The following is a 26159-nucleotide window of genomic DNA, read 5'->3' as shown; positions in this document are numbered from 1 at the left end:
GATACCTTAATCAATAACTATATCATTACATGGAAAACACTCGTTATCCAACAATTTATTTGCCCTTCCTCTCTTATCCAAATCCATTAGATTTTTTATATTACTAATGTTATTAGATCCTGGAGTTCATATCTGTCATGAAATATAGCTAAATATAGTTATATAGCTATATTTGTAGGAAAATATAGCTAAATAAAGATATATTCTACAAGAATGCCATATGAGATGTTAAAGCATCCCTCTAGACATACTTCATAGGTAGATGGACAAGGTACAAGATTAAACATCTTGTGATCCTTAACATTTCAATTAACTGCATGGAATGAGTGTCTTTCTGTTAAGGATAGCATAACCATAAGCTACATCTTAGTTAGATTTGTATTTTCTCACAATTTAAACCTGTATGTCAAAATATTGCCCTAGAAAAGCATGTTGAGCTTATTTTGAATATTTTTATTGAGCTTTGTTGTTCTCTTATTTGTAATTTTAAGAAAAATTCTAAATAGACCTAAATGCCTTCTGATCTTTTTTCTTTATATTTTCTGATCTGCTACAAAGGCCATAGACTTAGGGATAGAAGGGACCTTAAAGGGCATTTAGCCTGGCCCTTCTCATTTAATAAATGAGGAAACTGAATCCTACAGAAGTGTTACATGACTTCTCAGTAGAAACAATTGAAAGTCTTTTCCTTCATTGAAAATCTGTTGCCTCTCTTGAAAGATGATGCTGAGTCTCACTGGATAATTAATTCTTGGTTGTGATTTTATTGTAGAAGTTGTCAGATCCTGAGTAATCCTAACTGTTGCTCCTTGATATTTGAATTGTTTTTGTCTGGCACCTTGCAGTATTTTTTCCTTGAGATTATACTTCAGGAGTTTTTCAATTGTTCCTTAGAGTTTTCCTTGTGGGATCTCTTTCTGAAGGTGATGAATGGATTCTTTCAATAAGTATTTTCCCTCTGTTTCTGGAATATCGGGACAATTTTCCTTGATGTTCTTCTCTTGAAGAATGCTTTCCAGGCTCTTTTTTTGGTCATGGCCTTCAGGTAGATTGATAATTTTAAAATTGTCTTTTCTAGATATATTTTCCAGGTTGGCCATTTTCCTAATGATATTTCACATTTTCTACCATTTCCCCCCCCTTTTTTTTTTAGTTTGTTTGACTGATTCTTCATGTCTCATAGAATCATTTAGCCTTCATTTGTCACGTTCTAGTTTTTAGTGTGTGATTTTCTTCAGTTAGCTTTTGTATCTCTATTTGGTTAATTCTACTTTTGAAGGTGTTGTTTTCTTGAGTGGATTTTTTTTCATTTGGCCAATTGTATTTTTTAAGGAATTGCCTTTCTTTTCTAAACTATTGATTCTGTCTTGTATACCTCTTACTTCTTTTCTCATTTTTTTCTTCTACTTCTCTTATTTTCCTTTTAAAAGTCTTTTATGAGCACTTTCAAGAAGTTGGGATTTGAGAGCAATTCATATCACTCTTTGAGATTTCTTTTATGGACGTTTTGTCTTCATCTGAGTTGGTATCTTGGTCACCATAGTAGCTTTCTGTGGTCAAGGTTTTTTCTTTTCTGTTTCTTGCTCATTTTCTTTCCTTCTCTTTTGGTATTCTGGAGTAAAGGGCGCACTGCCCCAAAGTTCCTATGCAGCTCTGAGTCTTGGTTTTGAGCACAAAGGCCCCTTTGTTTGTAGAGGGGGAGCTTTGCCTGCTCTGTTCAGGAACCTGGTTTCCCAGAGTTTGCCTTCTGACCTGGGACTGGAAGCTGTCTCCCATCCCACTCCCATCTCCCCCTCTACTGAGCCAGGACTGATGGTCTTAGCCGCTGATTAAAACATTGGCTTTCCTAGAGTCTGGCTGAGCTGAGCTGAGCTCAATACCCTTTTTACCCTAGTGATGCTGAACTTTCTTGAAGTTTTTGCAGTCTATCTTGAGTTGTAGAGTGGTTTCATTCCATCAGACTGTTTGGTTTGGTTTCCGGAGGTTTTCAAGGGAGACTGGGAGAACTTGAGCAGCTTCCTGATTTCATTCCACCATTTTGGCTCCATCCCAGGAAGTTTGCTAAGTGACTTCTCTAAAATCATACAACTAGTAAATAACAGATCTGGCATTTGAACCCATATTCTCTGATTTCAAATCCATATTATCAATTGTACCTTACTATTTCTATAAACTATTTGATGTGATGGTGCCAAGTGACTAAGGGAATCACACTGCTATTTTGTCATCCCTAAAGCTTTAAAAAAAATGCTTATTCATTTTACTCCAAGACTAAGTTCTTTTTCCTCAAGTTTACTTTAGTTTCATTGACTACTATAGATTTTAGGGTAGTTTTTAATGCAGTTATAAATGTTATTTTTTTTAAAGAAAACCTTAAGTTTTAAAAGCTCCAACTCTTGATTTGTTTATAAGATTAATACAGGCTAGTTCTCCTAATTTCTACATTTTTATTGGCCAAAACCTTCTGTTAAGAATTTTGAAGCTAAAATGCTATATACCATTGTCAATTGAAAACTATGTAAAATCAGACACAGTTCAGAAGGGTTTTATTTTAATCTAAGCCAATAGAAAAACAGAATGGTTTTATTGATAAAATTTTGATTTATGTATGAGCTATATTGTTTTCGTCAGTTTTATTTGAGTGTTTCTGATAGGTCCAGTCATATCTTTCATACATAACTTTCAAAAAGAGAAAATAATTCAGGGAGTCATTATGATTAACCCAGTTTCTTATTGCTATATGAGCAAATTCAGTTCAAAAATGGATATTAGAGGTCATATCTTTCAGAGCTAAGTAGTGACTTGATAGAAAGGAAGATCCCCAAGGAATATATTTGTGCTTTATGCTTAGGAATAGCCATATAGGTAAAGGATATGGTAATCCGAAGGTCTTATTTTTTTGTGTGTTTAGAATGTTTCTATACTGTTTTGCATTGGGTTTTTGTGGAATCAAGTGCCTGCCAAATTCTAAGTAAGCCATTAGCCAGTGCTTGGATAAATGAATGAAATAGCAAATAGCATGCCTAATTTTAAAGATGGTCAATAAACATGTGGTGACTGGAAGATAATATCTAATTCACTGTTCTTAAGGATTATTTGATATTCACTACTTAATTTTTAAAGAATCAAACCTAAAATTCCTTTCTCAGGAAAAAGATTTGTGGGTTGAAGGGTTAGCACTAAGACTGAATAAATTCCCATGTTTCTCCTTGCTCAGCAAAGTCATACCTATTAGGAACTCCCAGTGTGGAAAAACTGAAGAACTAGAAAAACCTTAATACAATTTCAGAAGTGGGTAAAAAGGCTCAAAACAATGAATGCTGATTTCCAAATCTAACCCTTAGACATTGTGAATTGAGACAGTAAAAAACAAAAGGAAGGAAATTGACAGTTTTTGTTGAACTTCAAAGGGATTTTTCTACAAATGCCTTTTAAGTGGACCCACCCCTCTTCTAAAAAATGTGTTCTCTTAAAAAATGGAGAAGGCATCTCTCTGCAGCTCTGCCATTAATCTGTAACTTTGGGAAAATAATTTTACTTCCCTGGGTTTCAGTTTTTTCATCTTTAAAACAAGAGATTTGGACTAGTTTAATTTTCAAATCCCTATGAAAGAGTAACAATCCTATCTTTTCCCTTTCCTTTAATATAACAAGTGCAGAGTTTTTGTGAATGGGGACAAGTCCAGGGTTTTTGTGAATGGGGAAGTTTTAGTACCCTTTTACTTTAATAGTAGTTGAAATGAATGTGGAAGGGTTTTCTCAGTACTCAGAGGTCTGGTTTTTGTACTGATGTTACTGGTTTTCTTTGCCTCAGACTTGTACTTCATTTTGAAGATGTAGATTGACATTTTTCTATCCTTTATGAATGTCCCATCTTCAGCTTTTTCACATCCCTTCTTGTGAGCAAATACATCCTATTGCTTTCTCTTGAGAGTTCTAGTACTTGGAGGCCTAGTTTTCTAGCAAGTTGGAATAAGTAACATTTCTCAGAGAGCATATTGAACTTTTACTATAAAATCCTAAGGACATTTAGGTGAGCAAGTAAAGTTCACTATTATGCCTTTTCTTACCTTATATTTCTACCCTCCTCTGCATGCCTTGCTCTTTTTTCATCTGTAAAGGTTTTTTTGGAATGTGGTCCATTACTCTCTTAATATTTCAGAATTTTGTTTTCTCTGTGTCTTTTAAAAGTCATCAAATGATAAAAAGTAACGAACTTCTAAAGTATCTTTTTCTACCACAATTTAGCAGAAAATTGACCTCTGTAAGTTATTCTTCAGATGATTCACTTAACTATATTTAACAGTTTTTCAAACAGTTCATAGAAAGGTACATACTTCCCTGAAAGATACATTTCCAGAATTAATCCTACTTTAACAATTAATGTTACATTTTTATGAGTCAGAATAAATACATAAAAATGATTAACATAAAAACTTAATAATGAACATTTTAGAATACAAATATCTGTGAAATTCAGGAAATAATTAGATGTGATTATACTTAGGTATGTCTGTAAAAGTGTGATCTCATCGATGTGGCTGCTCCCCCTAAGAGTTACAACTTGGAACTCACCTTATGTGATTCTTGTCCAAATCTTCCATAAATTCTCCAGAGCCAACATGCTAAAATCCTTGACATTATATAAGTATGTCAAAGGAGTATACAAACTCAGTTTTCCTTCATACTCGCCAATGCTTAATTTGTCTTTTTCAGATATACATCTCTGAAAACTTTTATGTTCTTCTTGCATAATTCTTGATTAGAAATGTGTTGTGACTCTTTGGGGTGGCTCTCAATTTAATCCTCTTGAAAGGATAAGATTTCATGACTCAAAAGCCTTAGAAATGTGGGCCTATGGTAATATGAAAGTCAATTTTACTATATTTGTCCAGGCTTCTTACCATTCTGATGTTTTACAGATTATACCGAAAGGAAGTTCTACAAAAATTAATGGAAAAGTGTGTTTCTAAAGGATATGTCTTCCAGATGGAAATGATTGTTCGAGCAAGGCAACTGAATTTTACCATTGGAGAGGTATGGGACTAATCTAATTAGAAAAGTGTATTTAATGCTAAGAAATTAGTAAAGCTACATTCTGGATTTCTCATTTTAAAAATGTAAAGGAGTCTTTGTTTCTTAATAGAAGATAGCATTCCCTTTCAGAGTCCTTTTAGAACTCTGCCTCCATTTTCTTCTTTTCCCAAACTACCCCTTTTTTCTTTGCTCCTTCCTTTTATTCTTAATTTATTGTGACACATCTCTCCATCATAAATTATTGTAAATTTCTTTGTTACTATCAGCTATTAAGTAGATAGTCATTAAATTGTAAAATACATAAGTCGTAGGAGCCTTAGTTCATCTAGAGATGGCTGAAAATTTTTTGGAACCATGAAGAACTAAGAAAATAGGTTTATATGGTTGATAATTTACATGGAAGAAATAGCTTATTTTCCTGGAATAGTGCTATTTTTTCTTCCAGTCAGAATAATAATATTAAATGGAATTTAGAAAACATTTGAGTTTTGGAGTAAAACATTTTCTTGAAGTAGAATTGCAATCTTGAGAGTTCAATTTATTTTCGAGTTGGAACTAATTTTCAAAGCAACATTATGTGGTTTACATATTATAATTTCAGTTTTAAAATCCATGAATTATTTATGGAGATATTCACGGTAATAAGATCTTGAATTCATTGAAACATGAAATCTTCATTCCTATGTTGATGGCTATTTTCATATCATACCCGCCCCCCCCCTTCCAAAAAAAGCATCATTTAAACTTTAAAACATATAAACTTGGTAATTATTTGTACATTCAACCAATTCTTTGTTTAACTTGGGTAAAAGTTTTTTGTGGATTTGTATCACATTTGAGATTCTGCTTATTTGCTTTTTCAAAGAATACATTGTTTTTGTTTTGTTTTCAAATAGGTTCCAATCTCTTTTGTGGATCGAGTTTATGGTGAATCCAAGTTGGGAGGAAATGAAATAGTCTCCTTTTTGAAAGGACTGTTGACTCTGTTCGCCACTACATAAGATGACACTATTCATTTTACATTTAAATTATCTTGTTCATTTCATTTTAAACATAAGACAAAAGACCTGGTTGCTGATTTTTAAAATGTACTCTTAAACCATAAACATTAAGGTAAGGTAAATTTCATATATACCTTAATTTTTATTTCTGGAGGTCTGTGTATTCCAAAGTAAATTCACCATGTAAAGAAAGAAGGAAGTAACCTTTATGTCTGTTTCCAGTTGTAATAATATTTATAAATAAATTTTATAAGACTTTGGTTTGGATAAAGCATTGTTGATTACTTAACACTAAATTGGATTTTCTTCTGTGCAGTTTTGAAATAATACTTAATAGTAAAAGGAAAGCTTCTAATTTTGGTTACCTATGAAATTTTAGGTTTTAAAAGAATTGTGTCTATACATAATTAAGATAAATATCTAAAATGTTTACATGACTTGAAAAACATTGCAATTCACCATTTGCTTTAAAATATCTTTTCTTAAACTAACAAGGAAAGCAACCAGCCTATTTAAATTAACATTTTAGGTTCTTTGCCTCATTGCAACTTCAATAAGTAAATCTGTCTTAACTGCTGAATCTGAAATACTTCATTCTAATATTAAAAAATCATAGTAAAATTTAACCAATTGACTGATGAAAATATTAAATATGTTTTGAATGTGGATGAAACTTGTGTATAGCTATAAATTCATAATGTTAAGCTGTTAAGAACTTTTTCCTCAATGAGAAAAAGAATTCAATTCTACAGGATTCAATTCTTGCTACTTCTAGTGATTTAAAAAGAACTTACTGAATTCCTTTTTCTTGGACTTTTTTCCTTAAGAAATACATTTTTTAAGTAATGAATTTACATTTATGTGTTATTCCATTGTACTCAAAAGTACTTATAGACACATTATGGCTAGTTAAATAGAAGAGTAAAGGCTCATAATTCTTAACAATTAAGGAATAAGTGTTGTCATCAAACAGATAGTTGAAGTTCAATGACAGAAGTACAGCTGTTATATATTTATCTCCCTTCTGCATTTCAAAAGGTTTAGATATTTTCTAAAAGGCAAATAAATTCCTGTCCTGGGATGCTTAGTATTAGTTAGGTCATTTGGGCAACTAGGTAGTGTAGTGGATAACGTACATGGCCTGGAGCCAAAAATATTCATCTTCCTGAGTTCCAATTTAACCTCAGCCACTTAGTAGCTCTGCCTCAGTTCCTCATCTGTAAAATGATCTGGAAGAGGAAATAGCAAGCTGCTCTAGTAATAATCTTTGCCAAGAAAACCCCAAAAGAGGTCACAAAGAGTTGGCATGATTGAACAATATGGTTTTGATCCAATGTTACTGAGAAAGCGTTATTTTATTTTAAAAAACCTTTGAAACAAAATCATACACACATTTCTAAGTAACAGTGAACTTTTTCTCAAGAAAATAGTAAGTTTTAAATGACACTGTGGAAAAAAAATTAATTTTTGTTTGGTGTAACCCTATGATTTCATTATAGACAGCGCTTAGGAAAATCTTCTACCAAATACCCATTATACCAGTATTCGACTTAATATCCTAAAACTGCCATAGGCACAAGAAGTAAAGTGACTTGCTCAGGGTCATATAGCCAACTTATCTGAAACTTGAATCCAAGCCTTTTTGAACTGGAGTCATGTTCTCTATTCACTTATTTCATAATGCCTCTTATAGTCTGCTCTCTGAAAAATATTAGAAATTAACATAGCTAAATAATTTGTAAGCTACATCAAAAAATTAAATACCGCTTTATATAGAGATGGGCATAGCAATTAAGTGAAAAAAACAATAAATCCTTTCATTTCAACAAGTTATAAAAATTGAGGAGTCTTTAAAGACTTAAAAAAACTTTTTTATTTTAAACAAATATATATTCTTCTGTTTTTTAAATAAATGAAGGTTGAGTAAAGTCATTTTAAGAATGGGATTAAAATAAGATTCATTTTTAATTCTTTTGCTGGTCAGTTAAATTACAAAACCTATTTATAATTTTATTCAGTATTTTTTAGACTTCTAATTTTTTGCCCTCAATTACTAAAATATTTCACTAGTAATTTCACATTGCCATTGCTTCCCAAATAAGTTATATGAGAAATACCAAAACTTAAATTTGTGTGATGCAATTTATTTTTAATATTTTTTATTTTTTATATATTTTTTAAAACTTTTAGTTCCAGATTCTCTACACCCCCTATCAAGAAGGTACATGTGAAATTATGCAAAACATTTCCATAAATCATATTGTAGAAGAAAACATAGATTTTTCCTCACCTCAAAAAAAAACCCTTCAAGAAAAATAAAGTTTTAAAAAAAATGCTTCAGTCTGTATTCAGACACAATTTGTTCTTTCTCTGGGTATGGATAACATTTTTCATAAGTTCTTCACAGTAGCCATGGATCGTTGTTGCAATTTCTTTTAAAAGTAATTTTTTTTTAAAAGACCATGTGTTCTTTCCACATTGTTAGTTGAATCTCAGTCCAAAACCTCACTGTCCAAAAAAGGCTGTTTTCTTTATTTCAAACCTTAACTTGCCCACCAGGGGTCAACCTTTCTTAAAGAAGTTTATCCAATTTATTTTCATTATTACAGTTTTATTAACAACAAAAACCTTGAAACAACTAGAAATACCTCTTTTGTTTTGTACAGTAGAATATAAATTTAAATTAATAAGGAAAAAGATAATTTTGGCCATCAGTTTTTATGAACATGTTTCTTTTATTTTGTTGTACTGATCCATACTACAGTATGACTGTGAGCAAATCACTTATTTAACCAGCTTGAGCATCAGTTTCCTCAATTTTAAAATGAAAGGTTTGGACAGTGTGACCCTTACTTCACTTCCAGCTTTAAAGAACCTGTGACTTAATTAATAGAAGTTAGAAAACATGTTTAAAAAAAAAAAAAAAGAATTAAATATAAGCATTATTACATTTTCTAATTTCCATGAGTGAAATAATACGATTTTTAAAAAAAACCTTTTCATGTATTTCTTCTTCAACTATTGCGTTAAAAATTTATGATTTGATTTAAAGAAAAGCATTATTTGGACGTCTATTCAAAAGAATTTTACAATATGTAAGAGCATTTTTATAGGAAAAATGGATTTTGCCATTTTACTTTTGAATCTATTCCATTTTTACTTTTAAAATCCCATTCAATTTAAGATGTATAGTTTCTTAACATAGTTTTGATACCATAGTCAGAAACCAAAAGCCTAAAGTAAACTGAAGCCAAGAAAGAGGTTAAATTATTTTGCTCGAGTTCTATTGTATTTTATTAACTGCTTTATTTTTTAAAGTAAAATTAGTTTCTCTACTTCCCTTTTAACTTTTTAGTAAATATCTTCCCTTTTGTCCACTTAAAATTTTATATTTTTGTTTTTAAAAGTTCACACAAAATAAAGATTAAAACATACATTTGGATATTTATAAGAACCCTAGCCACCTAGTTTGGAAATTAGTATGTAGAATACTTTGGGCTGGAAACAACTTGGACCTTATAGGCTCATACATAGGATTTAGGGCTGGAAGGGATCTTGGAAGTCATCTAACTCTAACCCCATCTTTTTATATAAGAGGAATGACTCCCAGATGAAGTGAAGTGTGATTCTAAATCCATAAATACTAAAACTGCTTTGAAGACTGAGTTACATAATCTTCAAATTACAATATCTTATACAAATTTGTAAGCCTTTATTTCTTCTGTGAAAGTATGAATTAGGTTTTAATATTTTTTGTAACCTAAAATTCTGGAATGTTGTAAAAGCTAAATTGCTACTTTAACACTTTTGGGCATGCTTTATGAAAACCAATTTAAGACTATAGGATTTAGAGGTAGAAGGGACCTTAGAAATCATTTAGCCTAGCCTCTTGTACAAGTGAGAAAACTGAAGTTAAAGAGGAAAAGTGACTTGCCAAAGGTCACGTAGAAAGTAGAAGCAGAATTTGACAGCACGTTAAAGCCGAGCTCTACTGCTATGCTCTACTCCCTGCTTAATATTGGTAGAAATTTACAAAACTGTTGTAAGTACTCAAGTACTTTCAGTTAATCAGTTAGTAGGTTTGCTGGCTTACTCTGAAAAAGACAGATTTAAAAGTGGAAACATAATGGGGAGATAGAAGAGAGGGGTCTTGGAAGGGGACAATATTGGGATGCATAATATAGAAGGGATTTTACCTAAGTTGAATTTTACATCCCTAATGTCCTAGTCAGTTGAATTAAACTTTAAAAAGAAAAGTAGCTTTCAGAGTTAGAACTTCTTGTCTTGAGACATTAGTAATCCCATGAAAATGAATGTTGGCATCTAAAGCAGATATGTTGGATAAAAGTTCATGTCTACAGAGAGTATGTTCTAAGTATATGAGTGCATTTTTATCATGTAGTTATATGGACAAGACTGTAGAGTTGATTTTAGACCAACCTTCCCTCATTTTACAAATGGGAAAATTGAGGCTAATATTAATGACTAGCCTCAAGGTCTATCCATAGTCTTTGGATGTCTATGAAGAATGTAAAATTATATTTATATATATATATATTTAAAAAACAAAAACAACTAACTATCCGTAAAAATCAATTTTCATCTGCAGGAATATTCTCACCAAGCCAGGTGGTGGATGGGAACCCTGAGCTGAGAAACTTAAATCATTCTAAGTTTTGAGGCAGTGCCTTAGAAACTTTCACCCATTGAGGAAAAATGAATATGGCTTGAGGGAATGTGGCCTTCCTTTTTGATGTAACTTGAGATCAACTTCTTAACTGTGGCAGGTGATTTCCCTTTCACCCTTAATCTTAATTTGTACTTTAGGGACCCTCTTCCCTTGCCCTACATACACACTTTACTTTTCCACGTGGGTGCATCTTGCCACACACTCCCTCCCCCCCACCAAAAGTAGTTCAGGCCCAGCTGGGTCCCTGCGCAGGGATTCTCAGTACAGCCACCTGACTGAGTGCTAGGGCAGTGCTTTGGTCCTGCTGCCTCCGCCTGCAGTGGCCAGAGGAAGGCGCCAGCCGCACACACTGGAGGAGGCGGCGCAGTGCGGCCATTATTCAAGGCGCCTCCTAGTGGGTCAATAGCAAATTCTTCGCCCCCCCTACACACCTCCCATTCTCGCGAGAACAACCCCCCCCCTTTAATGATATTATATAACTACCCCAGGGAAGGAGGGGGGAAGAGTTAGTATGACCCACACTACTAGGGTAAGTAAAATGTAAAGTGAAATGTAAGTGGGGTAAATGCCCCCCCAAAGTGGGGGGGAAGGGGCAAGAGCCCCCCCCAGCTGGACAATGAGTCCTCTTATGCTAATGAAGGACTTACGTCACTTCCGCTCTTTCTCGGCCGCCATTTTGGCCAGGGCAGGTTCGGGGACTCGCTCCGAGGCGCCTGTATTGTCTGCTGAGGGGAGACGCGGGATCAGGCCCCCCTCCCCCGCCTGCCCACCGCCGCCTCCGCCGGCCCGGTCCCCCCAGCTACCTGCCTGGATCCATGAGCTGAACTCACGCACCCCCCACCCCCTCCCCGGCCGCCGCCATCTTGTGCCCCCCCCCCTCCCCGGGGCAGCGCTGAGGGGGATTTTCTCTTTTACTCTGACGAGCTCCCTCTCCCGGTCCCGCCGCCGCCGCTTGGCGCTGCTGAGGAGGAGAGAAGCGGCCGAGGCTGCCGCCACCACCGCCGGTGAGGCCGCCTCCCCACCCACCGCCCCCCACCACCCCTCCTCCTCCTCCTCCTCCTCCTCCTCCCCCTTTGTCTGCACCACTCGACGACTCCGCCGCCGCCCGCCCGGGGACTGGAGGGAACCGCTCGCGCCGCCGCTTCCCCCCGGCGTCTCGTGCTGCCACCGCCTTCACTCTGCTGCGCCCGCCGCTCCCCCCGGCCGCAGCGGCAGCGGCGCGAGCCGGAGCGCGAGACCCTGGGCGAGCTCGCGCCCCCCACCCTGCTGCCGCCGCCGCTGCTGCTGTGCCGCCGCCGCCTCCTGCCCCTCGAGCCTCCCGCCGCTGGGATCCTCCTCTTCGTTACCACGCCGGCTCTGTGCAGCCTTACGAACCAAATCAAGGTAAGTGATTCTTCGACTCTTTTTCCTTTATCTTTCTCGATGCATGGAATGATGCACCGATTGGTTTGCACTTTGAGCTGCATGAACTCCTTCCCTCCTCTTCCCTCTCCCCCGCTCCCCGCCCCCCCCACTCCCCACACCCACCCCCCGCTACACGAGGAGAGATGGATACATCCTTTCTCCTTCCCGTGCAGCCTCTTTCGTGTAACCTCCATAAGGTGCAGGCTCCATTGCAATCTTTTCTCCAGTGCAATCATCACTGCAGATCCTCAGGAGTTTGCAAGAGGCACCCCTTGTGCATCCCAGTCCTGCAAAGCTTTGAAGGCGTGAAATAGCTCCTCTGCAGACTTAACATCGCTTTGTTGCTTAAATTTAACCCCCTCTTCCTCATAATAGTCTCTTGTATGCTTAAGCTGCTTGAATGGTTTGATCATCCTTTTGCCATAACGGTGTGGACCTCTTAACTACCGGCTTTCTTCTTGGGGGTCTTGGCATCATATGTAGCTTCTTATGTACCCACTCTCCGTCAAAAAAAATTTTTCTCCACCTTTTTAGATCCCTGAGGTGCCTATGGAGGACACAGTTGTCAGCAACAGCAAGACATATGGATGTGGGCTTGGTTTAATTTTTTATAAAACAAATTCCTAGCAGACTTAAGTCTTCTGCCAAATCGCACCGTTCTCAGCTTTTTGGGGAGGGGGGGGGAAGAGGTTGGATTTGTGATAAGTGGAGGAGCACCAAGGCGGATTAGCATGGCATGAACCGAAGTATTTGCTTTCTGAATGCATTCCTCCTTAGCATGCTAGTTCTTCTCCCTCCTCTTCTGTACAGAGAGCGATAGCATCTCCCTGTTTAAAAATGCCGGCTTGTTTGGTAAACGCTGCTTATTGTCGCAAAGTTGGGGTTTGGACACGCTAATAAGATGACAGAAAATGGCAAGCCAGAGAGCAGAAATTACTGAAATTTAATGAATGGAGAGTAGTAGCCTTACCGCCCTCTTCCATTCCCTTCTTTCCCCCCACCCCCCAACCTGGATGTCTGTGTCTACTGGAAAAGGCGCGATTGCTTCAGCTCCTCCAGCGCCCAAGATCTGGCTTCTGGGCCAGACCCTGTACTCTTGTTTTCCTCTTAGTCCCACCCCCTCCTCTCCCAAAATCATACACCTTGATGGACTTACATCCACTTCCTCTATTGGTTTGGGGTTTTTTTTGTTGGTGGTGGGGTTTTTTGTTATTGTTGTTTGTTTGCTTGTTTTGGGGCTTTGGAGAGTTTTGGCTGTAACCCATGTCTCAGACAAAGCCAATAATTTAATTTAAAAAAAAAAAAAGAAAGCTGCTTTCTGGATTTGTCATTTTAGTGCTGCTCCCTTACAACTCCCATTTGTGATGTTTTGGATGCATGTGTATTGATTCTTTAAAAAAGGGGTGGTGGTAGGAAGTGCACCACAGAATCCTGATCCAGTATTTGTTGGCTGTGTTTTGTTTTGATTTGTTTTTATAAATTAAATCTGTATTGTTGCTTCTGGTTTATGGCCATGAAGAAAATGCCAGCCCCCACCCAAAATGCACCGCAGCCAAGTCGGCTAAAGGAGATGAGTGTTGGAGTCAGTAGGGGGCGCATTCTCTGCACTGGGTAAGGCTGCAGAGGGGGGGAAGGGCCCCAGATGTACAACCAGGATCTGCTTCACAGCGCCTTCTACAGACCATGGGAAAATGGGCCTAACATTTAGTTACTTTTGTGAGCTGACATCAGTAGAGATGAGGATTAGTAAGTAAAGCACAATAGTTTAAAGATATGTTCATCATTTGGTTCTTTAGAGGTGTTTTGTTTGTTATAAATGTTCAGTCACTAACACCTGTCTATTATCTCTAATAGCTTCATCACACCACATACCTAAGATAAGCAATTTAAACGCCCTTTACATTTCTAGAGTCCTTCCTCAGATTGTAGACTTCAAAGATGACCAGGTATCTGTTTTTAAAGGTCAGCAAAATGGAGCAAGTAAGGAAGATTGGCAATAAAAGGAAATGTTTGTGTCACTCCTAGTTACCTGAAGGACTTTATTAGTAAGCTATCTGAACTAAAGTAGCTTTTTCCCTCAAAGCAGTATTGATGGCATTTTAATAATCAACATTTGATTATGGAAAGTGTTAACCATAAACTTAAATATCAATGTAATTTGAGAAATGTGTTTCCTTCTTTGGTTTTGACTATTGGAATTGTCATTAAACAAGTAAACAATTTTCTAAAACAGTAAGAGGAAAATGCCAGTGGGGTGTTCAGTGAGAAATCTAGTCCCATCTTTACACCATGATGTACTAAACTTGTATTTGGATGGCTTAGAGTAATTACTCCCTGCTACTACCATTTGGAAGATGTGGATTCATTTTCTAGTCTTGTGCATTAGATTATGTTGTGAATTCATGGATAATGTTTACTTTTGAAGGTTGAGAACTAAAAGCTAGAAAGATAAAAATGTCTTCTACTTTCTTCCCCTATTTGCTACTGAAAATAGCCTCAGTTACTAAAATTTCCTATCAGCCAAGCCACATTCCTCAAGGAGCCAGTTAAAGCTGGTTCCTAAGAGGTGCTTTGAAAACTAGCAATAACTTGTGGATTTTCATTTTCAAGTTAACATTTTTTTTTAATAACCAGTTGAGTTTATATGCTACTCTTTCTAGTCTATAGTAATATAGAATGGTTTAGAGCATTAAAGTGTTGGCTTGAGTAATTTTAAAGTTGTTAGATAAACTTTTAAAAATATTTTTGACAATCAACTTTATTCAGAATTATAAGAGGTCTCACAAAACTGTCTTGCTACAAAATACAACTGGTCGTTGATTCATTCTAACAGGTAAAGTTTTTGTTGTGAGTAACTTTTGGATACACCAAGATAAATTCAGGTCAAGAGAGTGATAGGGTTTTTTTTTTTATGATACATAGTTAATAAATTATCTCTTAAAGTTATTAGTATTAAATAGCTGTTACCATGTAATATTTGGAGAATGAAAAGAAAGAGGCAGCAAAAGATGTTCAGGTCTGAGATTACATTTAATAATTCATGATCTTTATTATCATGTGGAAATGTATTTGCTGTGTAGAGGTAGCAAACTTGTAACCTGTTTAACCTGGTTTAACTTGAGTCCCAATTCTACTTACTATTTAAGGGGAAATTTTATTAAGAACTGTTTAAATTGGAAAACAACTTCTAAGATTAGAATGTTTAAGAATGCTAGTTGAGAAATGGTAAGGTGCTTTTGTTTGGCAAAGTAAATTATAAGTAAGAAGTACTAATCAGTATCTAGTAATGAAAGGCATTCTCTTAGGAACTTTTGGTTAGCTCTTGGAAAGCATCTGTTCTTCAGTGTTTGTGTAAGCATGCACACAAATAAACACATGTATACTTCTGGTTTTAAATACCCATGTTTGTGCCTATATCTGTTACTTCCTATGATTAGATGTGGTGGAAGTTGCACAAAAGGAGAGTGGATATCTTTCATTTACTGAGGAGTCATTATCTTGGAACCAGTTCTTTGATAAAGATGTAGAGGGTAAAGGAGATTAGACTGAATCTTTGCTGAACTCAATCTACCTTGAGGATTTGGGGTTTTGTCTCTTTTTTTTTAGTACTAGAGGAATGATATATGATTTACCTTTTTCTCCTTAAAAATGTGGGTTGTGGGAACAGAATGGTGTAGTTGACTTAGATTTTGTACTGATTGGTATAAAAATAAGACTATATTCATGTTTAACATTTTAGTATTGGTTATAAGTAACCAACTGAGAATTTTAACTAATTTCCTAACAGAATTGGTTGGCAAATGAACCCTTATTAATATAAAATTAGTACAATTGTGCTTGCATGAAATAATTTAATAATTAGAGTAAAAATATATAATGAAGATTGTTCAGGGAGTTACTGGGACTTTTTTAGCGGTGGGGAATGGGATGACTTACAAATCTTGAAAATGGTTGTTAAAATTTAATAAGCAACATTTCTGAAATGCAGAGAAATCATCCAGCAATGTGAGATTAAAATTAAGGAAATACACACTTACAGCAGGTTTAATTGGGGGAGAAAAATCTTTTCTAATAGGGAAAGTGATAGTTTGAATAAAGGAAGTAGAAGCAAATATTTGGGTTGGAGGAAAGAGACAAAAGGAGACTTCAGATATTTTCATGCATTTTCTTTTTAGAGAATCTATGGATGACAAATTATAGATGTTGAAATAGGCTTTTGGCAGATTGTTATATATACCAATCAAATGACTTTCAAGTTTTTTCCAAGCTCTCTTATTTGGGGGGGGATAAACAACTCATCCAAGTATTAGAACTCAGATTTAGATGGAGCCAACTTTAACTTCAAAAATGAACAAATTGAAATTCAACCCTGAACACCTTTCAAAATGTTAATTAAGAAGCTTAAAAATGAAAGTGATATGTTAAAATTTTGTAAATTTTATTTTATTAGATTAGAACCAATTTGTGGTTTATCCAAAGATGCCAAGGAGACAGTTATGCAATGAACTGTTAGCCTGGACTTTCAAAGGATTTTCTGTTTGAAGGAATGTCATAAAGTATATTATAGATTCCACTAGATAAATTAACTTTAGTAATCTGGGTGTGACTTTTATTTACTTGCCCAAAAGGCATGTATATTAAGACAACCTTGGTCTTGAAAATGAATAAGTTAGGTAAAATTGGATTTTCAAAGTTCACTTTAATGTCATATTATTGTTCAGTCTCTTGAGTCAGATCTGATTCTTCATGACCTAATTTGGGGTATTATTGGTAAAGATACTAGAATGGTTTGCCATTTCCTTCTCTGGCTCGTTTTTGCAGAGGAGAACCTCAGGCAGATAGGGTTAAGTGACTTGCCCAGGATCACACAGCTAGTAAATGTTTGAGACCATGTTTTAATTCAGGATACTAAGTCTCCCTTACTCTGATTGTGCCAGCCTAGCTGTCCCTGTGTGTCTGTCATATTAGTGTCACATAAACTTGAAATAAGATGGGGGAAGGTAGAGTAGATACACTATGGTTAATGATATTAAATCTGGAACAAATGCCATATTTGCTGAAGTGAGTCACTGTCAGTGATGCCATTTGTGTTGTCAGTTTGTAAATCTAGAATTTAAAATTAATTTGACTAATAGTTTCATGCTGATTGGTTAAATTGATATTCTAACCGTAGATAGTTGTTTTCTATGTACCTATTAAGACTCTTTTGTCCTTGATTATTTCTTCATTCTGCAAGGCATGCATTTTTAAGAAACTTTCTTCCATGACTTAGCCTTTAAATGACTTGCACTTTTTCTAGATTTTCTCTGTACAGAATGACCTCAATTCTTATCCTTAACTCCATGGGGGTCCTTTGACTGAATTTATTAATTGAAAAGTAGAGTGATAGAGTTGCTTATACTTCTCTCACTCTTCCCTGCACTGTCCCCTGCTCTGGTTATGTCATGCCTTCCTTTAGTATGACTAACGAATCAACCTGGGTGAGTTCTGAAGCTCTTTTGTACTGTGGGAAGAAAACCTCTTAAAATATGTGATTGATTAGGCATTTTTTAAAAAATTGGTTTGGTCAAAGCTTTTAATATTGAAGACACTTTTATTTGTCTTTATCTCTTTTCCAGGATGTTATGAGAAATTCTCTCAGTATCATTGATACTTGGCTTAGTACAAAGCAGTAAAAGAAATCTGTCATTCCTGGAGTCTTTCAAGGACTTGAGCATTATTCCAAAAGTTATGAGTTGGAAAAGACAGGAAATAGACAACGGGGTGTGGTGGAAAGAATGCTGGATTTGCTCTGGAAACCTGGGTTCAAATCATGGCTCTACTACTTGATAGAATTATTCTGTGACCATGGGCAAGTAACTTCTGGACATATTCCTCCTCTTCCTTAAAATGAGGGAGTTGGATTAGATTATTTCTGTGCTTCTTTCTACCTCCCAATTCATGGTGCAATTTCATATTATGTGAGTAAAAAAGGCTTTATTTGAACACTGTCAGATGGTTTAGTTCCTAGGACTGTGAAGGAATAATATGAATGCATATGATAAAATGTAAAAAAAAAAATTAAGATTTACACATGTGAATGTGATTTTAAAATCTGTTCATAGTTGTTTTTTTTTTCTTTCCCAATAAACATAATAATATTAATAACCTCTCAAATACATATACAGTTGTGTTGAGCCACTCATTCAACTGTGGGTTATGTGTGTTTTATGTAAAACTGGCTAATGCAACTTAATGTTTTTAATAAGGCAAAGCACTTTTCATTTATAAAAACTCTTGCTGACTCTCATGGAATTATATAAAATATTGATAGCTCACAGTTTTTTTGTTTTTAAAGATAGAGATATATAGATAAAAATATATATTTAGATGTGTGTTTATCAGCACATACATGCTTACATTCTCCCAAAGACTTCATTCGGGTTTTACAAATAAGTAAAACAAGATACAGCAAAGTTAAAGCGATTTGCTTGTGACATATAAAGCTATTGCCATGTTTGTGTTTAAACGAAAACTCTTTATAGTATTCTTATAAGGTCTGATTAAAGAAACCTTTAAAAAGTACTTTATAACTTAACGATCATTCTTTGCCTTTTTGTGTCATCATTCATTCAAGGAGTTCAGTTGCTACATGAACAAGGGTAATTGCACTGTGTGTCACTTCAGTGCTGGGCCAATTAATAGCCCCAAAATATCAAAAAGTGAATTTAAAGGAAAGGAAAAACAGAACTTAGTAGTTAAATCTTAGGGTACAACATTCAGAAATAGTTGTCTACAGGGCAGATAGTGCAATGGATAGAGCATCAGCCCTAGAATTAGGAGGACTTGAGTACAAATGTGGTCTCAGATATTTACCATATACTAGTAGCTGTGTGACCCTGGGCAAGCTACTTAACCCCCTATTGCCTGGCGGGGGTGGGGTGGGAGGGGGAGGGAAGGGAGGAGAAACAGAAATAGTTACCCAAAGAAGTACATAAAATTTTAAATAATTTTTGATCTAGGGTTTATGTTAATTTCTAAATGCAAGAATAATATGATGGAGGTGATAAGAGTAAAAGAAATACCATTGACTATATAGAGATATATATGCTACTAGCTTTCACTAAAAGATCTTCCCTAGGTCTTTAAAATTCTCTTTAGGAAACATTTAAATCATATAAGAAATAGTCTTTGGATTTTCAACAGGAAAAAGAAAAAAGAAAAATACGAGTTAATGATGTACATTTCTGCCCTAGTATTTTCTCCAGAAATTTATCTAGTAGCTCCCAATTCCATTCCTTTAGTCTTCCCCCTATCTCCCTCACACCTCCCTGGACCCATCCAAAAAAAAAGTCTAAAACCCACTTAAAACAGCTGGATCTTCAAAAATGAGACTGATTTGGGAAATTGCATGCCATCTGACCTCATTCTTTTAGTCTGCTTCATATACCTCACTACTCAGTAGTTATCATAAGGTATTCTGACTCAATAATAGCATGGGAGTGTTCCTAAAAATTGAATTTGCCGATTTGAATTAGGGATAGAGTGAGTTTAGGTAGGGGAATCCTTGTTAGTGGTGGTTTTGGTCTGAATTTCAGGTGATTTTAGACAAAGTGAATTTTCTGGGTCAGTTCTGTTCTTTGTAAAAATAGGACTTTTGTGGGGAAAGAATGAGGGTTGAGTATTTAAATAACATCTTGCTTATAGGAATGTTAAAAATAAATACTTCTGGCTAATTTGTACTCTGAAGATGTCTTGGGAAAAATTTGAAAAAAGTTGTTTAAATTAAAGGTTTGTTTTTTGGTTTTTTAAGCAAATAAGATACTTATTGGTTCTATGTGAAATTTATGTCTGACCTGTTTGGAATGTGAGTAGTGTGTATATTTTATCTTAAACCATTCAGGTAGGGGAACATGATTAAGAACAGGTACAACTGCATATAACTCAATTTCTTCACACAGATCTTATGAATGATCTCATTCTCATTTTCAAATCTCCAGACTCTATATAGAAAGCTTTGCCAAGTGCCACATTCTTTATTGTCTACACAGTAGGGTAAAATGCTGATGATGGTGTCCATAGCACATCATTCCTTTGCCCATGACATTTCCCTGAATTTTTCCTTTTTTTTTAAGTATTTGAGAATTCCACTTATTAAAAAACAAGTGAATAGGACTGCTAGCTGGTGCAGTGGATAGAGCACCAGCCCTGAAGTCAGAAGGATCCGAGTTCATATGTGACCTCAGACACAAGACTTCCTTGCTGTGTGACCCTGAGCAAGTCACTTAATCCCAGTTGCCTCAGCAATAAATAAATAAAATCAATTAAGAAATTATCCCTTTCCTCATAATCTCCTCAAATATCGTAGCTTGATGAGATTAGTTAGATGTATTTCTGAAATTTTGTGGCCAAAATAGCAGCCTAAATTTTTTTAAACAATTATTTGTAGCTAGCAGTTGTATACAGTAGCAGTGACATTTAAATCTAAATAGTAAATAATATTTCAAAATAGGGGCTAATTTATATTTGAAATTCATACAATTCAAATAGAAGTTTCAGGAATAATCTAAAAGCATCCTGATCCCTGTTTTACATGTGAGAAAACAAGCCTAAAAGGCTTGCATCTTTCTGAAGTTCAGTGGTAAGTGCAGTACTCTATAATGCTGCCTTCTACACTGCAGGTAACCCAAATATATTTTATACATTTACAAATGTAGCACCGCAGCATAATAAACAATGTGGAGGGCCATTGAGAAGTTTGAAACTGTTTGTGCTAACTATATGTTGGATAGATTGCATGTATGTTTAAAATATTAATATATAAAACATCACATTCTGTGTCTGTATACATATATGTATATACATACAATATGCTATGTTAGATGAAGAGCTGTTGCTGTGACAACTAGGACTTTGCTGTCTTTCGGGAATTTCACCATTACAATATAATTGTATTCAGTATGTAGTTTGCAGGCTTTTCAGTAGGTAATTCACTGCTGGGAAATAATTCGTTGTTTTTATACTGATTGTACCAATAACTGAATCCTATGTGGAAGAAAATTTAAGCCTTCATAAATTTATCCTCTCTATGCAAGTTTGAGTTGTTTTACTTAATGGTTTTTAGTGGGTTGCTTTTATTGTTCTCTAAGTAGGAGTGGTGTAGAATTCAAAGTTGAGTATTAAGTCAGTTGCACAGTGACCCTAACAAATATTATTGACAGGTTGGATAAAACATTAATTATCAGCATGGGTGCTTTGTATCCACCCCAGTTCTTTGCATTTCTCTTATTATTACTTCAGATTTTTATCTATTCTTAGATTAGAACAACTTCCTAACTAATGTTCCTTCCTCCTGATTATGCCCTCTTAATCCATCTTACATACAGCCATATAGCCACCAAATAAATCTTCTAAAATATTGCCTGTTATTACTGTGTTGCTGCTTCCCTTATTCAAAAAGAAACAAACATTCCAAAGTTTTTTTGTTGCTTTCTAATTTAAATCCAAACATCCTGGCATTCAAGGTCCTCACAATCTGACATCAACCTACTTTTCCAGTTTTATCTTCCATTATTCCCCACAAAAGTATTTGTATCACTGTTTGTTGGAGATATTTGTGTACATACCTTAACATTTCTTGACAGTAAAGATTCAGTATCCTACGACATTGTGTCATGTATAACTTGAAATCTAGGACCACGCTGTATTTATACTAAATAGGCATTCCAAAAGTTGTCAAGTGAATAAATGACAGTTTATTTTTTTGTTATAGTAGTTTCTCAAAAAAGGGATTTGCAAAAAGAAGGTAGTTGTAGAGGGTAACAACTTGTTAAAATTCTGTGCATCCAAGTTCCTCAATAATCAAGACGATATTGAAATATGTTCTTATTCCCTAACTGTTGCTGGTACCCCTTCCTACAATCTATTGATAGATCAGAGAAGTGTTTAATCCTGGTAAAGTGATTTTACTTTTCTTTACCTGATTTCTGGAATTGTCAGCTCTTTAAAAACACCCATTTTTAAATATAAAGAATCACTTGAAAACTTAGATGAATGATGTCAATTCTCAAGTAGAAAAAGTCCCTGCTGGTCAAATATCAACTAGAAAACCACAAGTTAATACTATCTTATGTTTTATTGTATTTTAATAAGTTTTTATTGATGACTTCTATTTCTTATCCCTAAGTATGTTCTATTGTATTTTTATTTATTTTGTTAATCTGGATTTTTCTCACCTGTGAATTTGACTCCTAGTTTAGATAAAATAAAGGGTTGAGAACCAAAAATAAAACCATTATGTAGTCAGCTGATCACTAACAAATCTTAAGTGTGTTGAGCATATTTACAGATCTATTTTTTTGTCAACTGACTTCTTTACCTATAATTTTAGATGATTTAAAAAAAATCAATTCTCTAAATTGAACTAATAATGTAAATGTAATTTAGAATAACTTGATGAGCTAAATACAAATGTCATTTACTCTTAAGAATACCACTTCCCAGATTTTATTGACTACACTAGTACTGGCTGTTTTATCTGAAGTTAAAGGATTAAAAAGTTGTGATAAATTAAGGATGAATGGTATTGATTAGTACCTCTAATGCATAAATTATAGGAAAGCTAATATGATTTATATAAACTACAGATAAAGTGTTTAAGCTAGAATATTCACTTATAATCTGAGTATAATTTTGATTTTTTTATTATATCTTTTCTGGATAAAGTGGTTTAAAAAAAAAAACTATTTAAACCTAGAAGGGATCTTAGAGTTCATCTAATCCAACCCTCACATTTTTATAGATGAAGAGGACTAGATTAAGGAGCCTTGGCAAGGTCATACTGGTTGGTTGTTGGTAGTGTGGATTTCTATTTGAATATAAATTGAATTAGACTACCCCAGCTCTTGTAGTAATGTAAAATTTAGCTTCTTTTTTCTTGGCTTGTGTTTGAAAACCATTCAAACTAATACTAAACATAATAGTTTGAACATAACCAAAACATACCAGTTTCACATAATGAATTTTATTCACCTTACATTATAGACTCTCAACTGGAAACAATTTAAACAAAAAAAAAAATTGCCGGAAACAGAACTTTCTTAGTATTGTAAAGAGTTATGTTTCCATTATATTATCTTGAAATTGTGGTGGGTTTTTTGTTTTGTTTTCTTAACCTCTCCCTCCCCCTCCCCCCCTTTTTTATAGTTGTATTCCTCTATAGATTAATAGGAAGCTATACAGGAAAGTTCTGTTCTCATATCTAGAACTAGAAGGCCTTAGCATCTGTCCAACACCCCTCATCTTACAAATGAAAAAACTAAAGGGTAGTAAGTTAAAAGGCTAGGATTTGAAAACACATGTCCTGTGATTTCAATCCAGCATATTTTCTGTGGTACTGTATTTCTTCTCTATTAAAGTATATAAATGTACTTTTAATGAAGATTGAGCGGACGAATCTGTGTCTCTTCAAGCCAGATCTATTGCTCTCCTTCAGATCCTTTTTACAGGATTTCAATTTGGCCCATCCATATCAGCAAGAAAACTGTACTAAGCACTTTTGGAAGTTCCTTACAATTTTCAAGCCACCAGGGTACCATTAATACAATGGAGCAATTGCTTACTTAATGGTATTCTAATGGTCTGGAAAACTTAAAGTAACTCACAGTGCATCATTTACATCAGTGGAAGTGGTTCATTCACCTGTAAGATCTGATTCTGTGATAAAGGGGGAGGGTAAGAATTTCATTCGAAATCTGAGACAGAATTGTATAGCCCTCTTCCCAATTTCATACCAGTGAGCTGACAATTCTCTCCACTTATTCTCTCCCAGAAGAGATGTAATGCCTGATGTCAAGTTTTTTTTGTTTTTTTGTTGTTGTTGTTGTTGTTGTTGTTGTTGTTTGTTTGTTTGTTTTTTGGAAGGAAGTTCTGTTTAAAGTATTGCAGAGAATCTGGAGGTAGGAAGAACCCGTTTTCTTCCAGAGTATTACTTTTATTCATGGTAAACCATCAATTACTCAAAGTTAAGAGTTCATTTGGAAGAATGTTGGAATCATTTGAACTGAACAATGCCATTTTTATGAAATTTGAGGTAGGCTACCATCAGAAAGATTACCAGAAAGAAGTAACCTATTCATTTCTACTAGCATGCATCCTTTTTTTCACTATTGCTATAATATTTGAGTGCTTGCTAGAGGCACATGGAAGTCTTCTTTTAAAACAATACTCATTGTGTGTGACATTTTGGTTTTATATTTCTAATGACTATACCACTGTATGGAAACAAGAACATGTAAAATCAATAGTGGCTAAAACTCAGGGTCCTAATTGCATCAAATGTGGCCCTTCATTGCTATGACATTAATCTTAAAATACAAAGTTTTCATCTCAGTTCTTATTTTCTTACCATTTTTTGGCTGGGATACTCAGACATGTAAGATGACCCATCCTGTCTTTGTTCATGTGCCATGGAAGATTAAAAAAAAAAAAAAGAGCTTAATCAGGATGATGGTATAAAGAACATGGTATAAAGAGCACTGACTAGAGATTTAAAGACTTGAGTTAAGTATTAACACTACTAATAACTAGCTGTATAATATCAGAAGACTCTGTCAGCTTCTAATTCCCTATCTGTGAAATGTGGAAGTCGGACTTGATCATTTCCCAGGTCTCTAATAGCATATAACTTCCTTGAAGGCTGGGACTGTTCCATTTTAATGATTGATATTTTACTTGAAGAAGGTAATTTTTTCTCTGAAAATAAAACAAGTTTTTTTATTTGAAACTTTGTTAAATTTGTTGGATTGTTAAAGTCATCGAATTGGGAGAGTAACTATGTCATATTGCAGTAGTACTAACCATATGGAAGAAAATGTCAAAAAATGATTTGCTTAATCTTTATCTCTTTCCTTTTTTGTCTTTGTTATTAACAGAGTAATATATTAATGTATGACTAACTTTAAGCTATATTTGTTGTAAAATCTAGAAGTTTTTCTTGTACTGCATTTGTGATTGCTGTACAGCTATAGGTATATGCTATAGGCTTAAGGTCTTTTTTTGAGTTTTTCACAACTTATTTCCAGGCCAGCCCTAAGTGTTTCAATATTAATGTTTAATACTCCTTATCAATTCCAATAAGAACCTAACTTTGTTTAAACTCTATTCCTGTTGCTTATGACTCTTAAGCATCACTGTCCTGGGACTATAGAGGATAATGTGAGAAGAAAAGTTGGAGATATGAAATGTAATGGAAAATAACCCCTTTTTCTTTTAAAATTTTTGGCATTTGAGAGATCAGTTGCCAAAGCATAGAGGACAATGAAAGGCTGTGTTTATGTTATATTGAGCAAGAATTATTAAGAATTGAATGGTCCCAGTTGAGATGTAATATCTTACTATAACTATTTGATCAAGAGTTGTTACAATATAGATTTTATACAATATATTTTTAAATCCACAAACTTTTAAAAAGATTTTCTTGAGAGTTGTTAACAAGTAAATCCTTTGAAGAGCATGGATTCACAACTAGAGAAGCATAGCTCAGAATCTCAGACATTCCAATCATATCAGTTCCTGTGAAGAAATTAGAAGGAAAAGTAGAATGTTAGTTATTGGAGAGTATGGTCCTTTTTTTTTTCATCCTTTTCTTTCTGTCATCTTTATTTCTCAAGAATCTAGCACAGTGCCTTGCACACATAACAAACATTTAAATGTTTGTTGAATCAAAATGAAATTGTTTTTTAAAACGCGGGCCTCATCCTGGAAATTGTAAGCAATTTGAGTTAATACATATAAAGTATTAATTATCTTGCCACAGTACATACAGAAAAAAATAACAATAAAAACTAATATTTATTTGGAACCCTAAGGTTTGCATATCACTTTACATTTGTTAACTTAATTGATCTTCACAGCAATCTTGTGAAAGAGAAAACTAAACAACATGAGGGTATTTTCTTTTTCTCTAAAAGTTTTGGTCATTAAGGGATCTTAAATGTTTGCACTAAGATATTAGAAAATCTACAAAAAGAATTTTACAGTTGTGTGTTA

General features: G+C 34.7%; 2 protein-coding genes and 1 long non-coding RNA gene across 5 annotated transcripts in view; all 3 read left to right on the top strand.

Moving 5' to 3' along the window:
- Positions 1-6308, top strand: part of DPM1 (dolichyl-phosphate mannosyltransferase subunit 1, catalytic) — a 28882-nt gene extending 22574 nt beyond the window's left edge. For both annotated transcript variants that reach the window (XM_051976595.1, XM_051976594.1), the window contains exons 8-9: positions 4922-5036; positions 5933-6308. In XM_051976595.1, the coding sequence (XP_051832555.1) occupies positions 4922-5036; positions 5933-6037 (220 nt within the window). In that variant the 3' untranslated portion in view covers positions 6038-6308. The remainder of the gene's footprint in view (positions 1-4921; positions 5037-5932) is intronic.
- The window catches only part of LOC127548918 (uncharacterized), a 444700-nt gene that overhangs the window by 36273 nt on the left and 382268 nt on the right, over positions 1-26159 (top strand). The window lies entirely within an intron of this gene.
- ADNP (activity dependent neuroprotector homeobox) overlaps positions 12018-26159 on the top strand; it is a 30154-nt gene continuing 16012 nt past the window's right edge. Inside the window, exon 1 of one of the 2 annotated variants that reach the window (XM_051976581.1) lies at positions 12018-12110. The gene's annotated coding sequence lies outside the window, so the exon portion shown is untranslated. The other variant, XM_051976582.1, reaches the window with a different exon arrangement.

The sequence above is a fragment of the Antechinus flavipes genome, chromosome 2, assembly GCF_016432865.1.
Source record: "Antechinus flavipes isolate AdamAnt ecotype Samford, QLD, Australia chromosome 2, AdamAnt_v2, whole genome shotgun sequence".
In the NCBI taxonomy this organism is placed as follows: Eukaryota; Metazoa; Chordata; class Mammalia; order Dasyuromorphia; family Dasyuridae; genus Antechinus; species Antechinus flavipes.
Note: the sequence above shows the minus strand (reverse complement) of the source record. Positions and strands in the feature narration are given on the sequence as shown.